We start from the raw sequence: 6000 nt of genomic DNA on the forward strand, positions 1-6000 counted from the left end.
AGAACCAGGCAGATTCCGGAGGCTTGAGAGAGAGAGCTGCCTGCCATTTTAGGAGCTGTGTGTGCTTGTGCTCTGTGACTATAACACAATTGGCGGCGACATGGGATTTTTCGAATGAATTGAAGCTTAAATTTTGTTGGGGAAGGATTCAGCCAGCCAACAGAGAGACTTTGGAAGCTTCCGTCTTTGGAAAAAAGCTACAAAATCCGAGGTAAAATACAACACACGGTGTGAACAGCTAGAGATTGAAATGGCAGGTGTAATCGGGACATTTGGGGGAATACAGACATGACCGGGAACGTTTTAAAGCATATGTGGATCGGCTAGAAATGTATTTCACTGCAAATAACATAATCGAAGTTCCAGTCAATGCAGTCCAGAACCGGGGCTGTGTTGAAACGTAAGAAAGCGATCTTCTTATCGGAGGCGGGTCCGACATTGTACGAAACCCTTGTAAATCTGCTTGTGCCTGACGAGCCAAAGGACACAACGCTTAGAGATTTTAACGAAGCTGGAGCAACACTATAACCCCAAACCGTTAGAAATTGCTGAAAGTTATCGTTTCGGGATTCGGAATCAAAAGGCTGATGGAAGTATCAGTGATTACATCGTAGCATTAAAAAAAGCTATCGATGCATTGTAATTTTGGAAACTTTCAAAACAGAGCATTATGGGATCGTTTTGTTTGTGGGTGAAAAATGTTGCGATCAGAAGGAAGTTATTGATGACGGATGACTTGACTTTTGAGATTGCTTGTCAGACAGCGAGGTCGATGGGCATGGCCAAACAATATTCCCGAGAATTAAATAATGATTGTGGTCGTCAGTCAACCGAGGTAAATCACCTGCAGGTTCAAAGTAAAAGACGGTGGGGGCTCAAAGTCTCAGAAACTGGAAATTCTAACAGAACGTCGAAGTCATGCTATAGGTACCCGGGACAACACATTGCTCAAAGTTGTCCATACGTGAAGGCAGAGTGTTTCTTCTGCAGGAAGACTGGGCATCTTGCGAGGATGAGTCCAGCGTTCAAAGCTATGAGTAAAAATCCCAAGAGACTACACAGCATGGAAGAACAACAGGACGAGGAGATGTTAGAGTTACACGTCATCAGGAGAACGAGTTTAACGGACAGCGATTCAGAAAGCATCAATATTCACATAGATGTTGCGGGATTCAAGATACCAATGGAAATTGACACGGGTGCATCCATGAGTGTAGTACCAGAGTCACTGTACCTCTACAAACTGCATGATTTCCAACTGGAGAAATCCAAGATAGAGCTGCAAGGCTACTCGGGAGAGAAAATTCCTGTGGTAGGTCATATCACCGTACCGGTGAAATATAAAGATCAATTTCAGAACTTGCCTCTAATAGTAGTGAAAGGAGACAAGTCTGCCTTACTAGGAAGAAATTGGTTAAGCTCACTGAAGCTGGATTGGAGTAAGATTTTCTGTGTGGAAGCGAGATTTTCATCAACGGATGAGGTTATCAAGAAGTATCCGAAGGTGTTCTGCGAAATGGGTAATCCGATCCAAGGCTTCAAGGCGAGTGTCAGGGTACAGAAGGATGCTAGATCGGTTTACTACAAGCCATGTTCCATACCATATGAACTCAAGGAGAAAGTCGAGCAAGAACTCAAAAGACTAGAGACTGAGAACATTATTTGTAAGATAGATCGATGTAATTGGGCTACACCCGTTGTTGTTGTACCTAAGTCCAATGGTAAGGTAAAATTGTGTGATTATAAAGTAACCGTAAACCAGATGCTAGAGAGTAATGTCCCCAATACAGTGCCGAATATAGAAGATTTGTTCACAACACTGACAGGTGGTCAGATTTTCTCAAAACTGGATCTTACGAATGCCTACTTACAGCTTGAACTAGATGAGGAGTCCAAGTCGTGTTTGACTATAAATACTCATCTAGGCCTATATTAATTTAATAGGCTACCGTTTGGAGTGTCTTCCGCCTCTGCCATTTTCCAAGGGATGATGAACCAGATTTTGCAAGGTATTGAAGGGGTAGTATGTTATTTGGATGACATACTAATTTCAGCACCAAGTAGGCAAATTCATAACATATTGAATGAAGTCCTCAAACGGCTAGAGATGCACAGAGTATGAGTGTCTGCTCGCAAGTGTGAGTTATTTAAAAACTCAGTGGAGTACTTAGGGTACAGAGTAGACAAAGATGGTTTACATCCAACCATGGAAAAATTGGATGCAATTAGAAATGCAACCACTCCCAGGAATGTCACTGAACTTCGTTCATTCTTGGATCTTTTGAACTATTATGGGAAGTTCCTACCAAATTTGGCTACAGTATTACATCCACTGAATGAACTTTTGAAAAAACAGATCCATTGGAAGTGGTCAAAAGAATGCGATACAGCATTCAAGGAGTGTAAAAGCAAATTGGTAGAGAGCACCATGTTAGTTCACTATGACATATCTAAGGAGATTAAGCTAGCATGTGATGCCTCTCCGTATGGAGTTGGGGCAGTAATCTCTCATGTATTAAGGAGTGGGTAGGAGAGACCAATTGCTTTTGCTTCACGCACTCAGTGCCAGTGAGAGTAATTATGCGCAAATTGAAAGGGAAGCTTTGGCATTAATTTTTGGGGTCAAGAAGTTTCACAAATACTTGTATGGTCGTAAGTTTACCATCGTTACGGACCATAAGCCCCTAACAGCAATCCTCCATTCAAAGTCCCCAGTTCCAACATTAGCTGCAACCCGAATGCAGAGATGGGCTTTGATTTTGTCAGCATATACATATGATATTGAATACAGACGGTCAGTTGGTCACAGTAATGTTGATGCAATGTCTAGATTGCCTTCCCCATCACAAGTTACACCCGATAGGGAAGAAATGTTTTATTTTTCATACATTGATGAACTGCCAGTTACAGCTGAAGAGATTGGTAGAGCAACCAAACGTGACCCAGTGATGTCAAAGGTGTATGAGTATATTGCAAATGGATGACTAAACCAGGTAACAGACAAAGATACACATCCATTCTTCATTCGTAGGAATGAATTATCAGTCGATAAAGATTGTATCATGTGGGGTGCAAGAGTTGTTATACCAAATAAATTCAGGTCCAAATTATTCGGAGACCTCTATGACCAGCACCTGGGAATGTGCTTGACCAAGAGTTCTGCACGCAGTTATTTATGGTGGCCGGGTCTTGATAAAGATATAGAGTACATCGTGAGTCAGTGTACGACATGTACATGTGAGTCAGTGTACAACGGTAAGCAAGCAACCACCACCAGTACCATTACAGCCATCGAAATGGCCTCCCAGGGTGTGGCAAAGGCTACATATTGATTTTGATGAGTTAAAAGGACAACAATTGTTCATTGTGATTGATAGCCATTCGAAGTGGGTTGAGGTGTTTCCAATGTGGAAAATAACAAGTAAAACATTGCATATTTTGCAAAAATTATTTTCTTCATTTGGCCTCCCTGAAGAGATTGTTTCGGATAATGGACCACAATTTCGTTCAGAAGAATTTGCACAATTCACGAGCAAAAATGGTGTGAAACATACCAAGGTTGCACCATACCACCCTGCTTCGATTGGTGCAGCAGAGCGCACTGTACAAATTGTAAAACGTGCCCTCATAAAACAAATGTTAGATCCAAATCCAAGGAAACGAGTTGTCATTGGATCACAAATTGGCTAATTTTTTGATTACATATCGAAATACTCCTCATACAACTACTGGTAGAACTCCAGCAGGGTTGTTTCTCAAACGACAGCCACAAACCAGATTTTCGTTGTAAAAGTCAAATTTGGCACAGTCCGTAGAAGAGACACAATTAAGACAGAAAGAGTATCATGATAGAGGTAGAGTAAAAGAGAGAAGTGTGAAATTAAACCAGAAGGTGAGAGTGAAGAACCATCACCATAAATGGTTAAAGTGGTTACCAGGAAGAGTGGTGAAGATGTGGTCCTCGCACATATTTGGTAAAGATGTTTGATAATGGACAGGTTAGGTTTGTTCATCTTGATCATATTTTACCTACAGACATAGAAGGAGTTGAAGGTGGGAATGATTCAATTATTTCTGACTCATCAGATAGTTTTGATACACCAGTAGCAAATCCTAAATCCAATGTTCTGGAAACAAATCCAGGAGAGAATCAGAATGAAAGTCTGAGTCCGAGTCAGGAAAACAAAGAGCCTGAAGTTAAAAGTGAGTTCAAATGAAAATCAAGGAAATTCCGTGGAGGGAAACATTCCTCAGGATGAGCCTCGAATGAATGTGAAATCGACACCAGGTTTGGAAGGTTCTGTTCGAGAGCGAAGGTATCCTCTTCGAAACAGAAAACAAGTGGTAAAGTTAAATTTGTAAATATGGAAAAAAAAAAGTTTATATCCTGTGTTATGTATAAACATGAAAGGTATGTATGATGTTTGTTATAGTAACTTCTTCATTTAGGAGGGAGAAGTGTAATGTCTGTAAGCTTGTAATGTTTGTAGCTCCACACTGTGAATGTGGACGTATTGTGTACTGCAACTGCAGGGTTAATAATAAACAGAACCAGGCAGATTCCGGAGGCTTCGAGAGAGAGCTGTCTGCCATGTTAGGAGCTGTGTGTGCTTGTGCTCTGTGAATATATCACATTTCAGTTCTATCCCATGTGAGCTCTACCACCAAGATGGACAAGATCAGTAATGTCAGGGAATACCATCACCACCAAGTTCACTCACTATCCTAACTTGGACACGTTTCATTGTTGCTGAGTCAATTTCCTGGAATTCCCTGCCTAACACCATTGTCGGACCACCTTCACCCAGAGGGCGACAACAGTTCAAGAGGGCCCAACACCACCACCTTTTCAGGACAACTAGGAATGGGAAATGTGGATTTACCAGCATCGCCCACATCACGAGAACAAATAAAAAGGTCAATCTGGACCACTTCTTTAAGGTAAAACCATGGCAGTAGGACAAGTGAACAGGGTTCAAACAGGTAATAGGCAGAGTTTAGGACTGGTGTCAGGAAGAGTAATCAACATTTAGAACACATTTCTGGGCAAAGTGAAAGAAAGACTTGCATTTATTTAGTAACTTTCACAACCTCAGAACATCGCAAAGCTTTTTACAGACAATGAAGTACTTTTGAAGTGTAGTCACTGTTGTAATGCAGGAAATGTGGCAGACACAACATGCACAGCAAGCTCCCACAAACAGCAATGTGATAATGACCAGATAATGTTTTTAGTGATGTTGATTGAGGGATAAATATTGGCCAGGACACCGGGGATAACTCCCCTGCTTGCCTTGCCTTTAATTTCTGGGCAAAGTGAAGACAAAAGCCTGCAGCGTATGCTGTAATGTGCCGGCTCGGGGCCATGTCAGCCATCATACGCAAGGTCGGCGGGGGTGAGACTGTCCCGGCTGCAGCCCGAGGAGCTGGAACCGACTGAGCCCCGCCCACAGGCCGGCCTCGGCCGCTTTAGGTGAGGGTGGGTCCGCGGATCCCGCTCCCACGGAAGCTACATGTTCCCCCCAGCCCGGAGCCGCACTTGTTTCTCTCCGTCAAACACTCACCGATGAAAGTGAAGATCCCCATCCTCCGCACGGCGGGGAAGCGGGCCGCCATCCGCTCCCGGAACTGCTTCACCCCAGCATTGACCCCCAACCTCTGACCCCAGGAGGCGGGCAGTTTGAAGCGCAGACCTTGCACCTGGAGCCCCAAGTCGGCAGCACACAACGCCCAATCACTCGTTTCCATTGAAAAATTAGCACCCGCTGAGTTGTAAATGTTCTGCTCAAAATAACATGGCCCCTGCATTGAGATGGGTTTGCAATCTGTGTCAGTTTGTGTAATCTGATCACAGACTCACTGGTAATGTTTCCTCAGTATATGATGTCATGTATGTAACCACAACGTAACACCACTGTTTAATGTATACACTCAACCTAGATGCACACCTTGACCACAAGAGTTGAACTTGGGGGAGACACTCCTTACCTGATCACACAG

The 6000-nt window shown here is 43.1% G+C and overlaps 1 protein-coding gene across 2 annotated transcripts in view; it reads right to left on the bottom strand.

Annotated features, from left to right (window-relative positions):
- tatdn1 (TatD DNase domain containing 1) overlaps positions 1-5651 on the bottom strand; it is a 70209-nt gene extending 64558 nt beyond the window's left edge. The window contains exon 1 of one of the 2 annotated variants that reach the window (XM_070892829.1): positions 5565-5651. Coding sequence is in view for 1 of the 2 variants with exons in the window: in XM_070892822.1 (XP_070748923.1) it covers positions 5565-5616 (52 nt within the window). In the remaining variant the exon portion in view is untranslated. The remainder of the gene's footprint in view (positions 1-5564) is intronic. The other variant, XM_070892822.1, reaches the window with a different exon arrangement.
- Positions 5652-6000: the final 349 nt, after the last annotated feature.

The sequence above is a fragment of the Pristiophorus japonicus genome, chromosome 1, assembly GCF_044704955.1.
Source record: "Pristiophorus japonicus isolate sPriJap1 chromosome 1, sPriJap1.hap1, whole genome shotgun sequence".
NCBI classification, from domain to species: Eukaryota; Metazoa; Chordata; class Chondrichthyes; family Pristiophoridae; genus Pristiophorus; species Pristiophorus japonicus.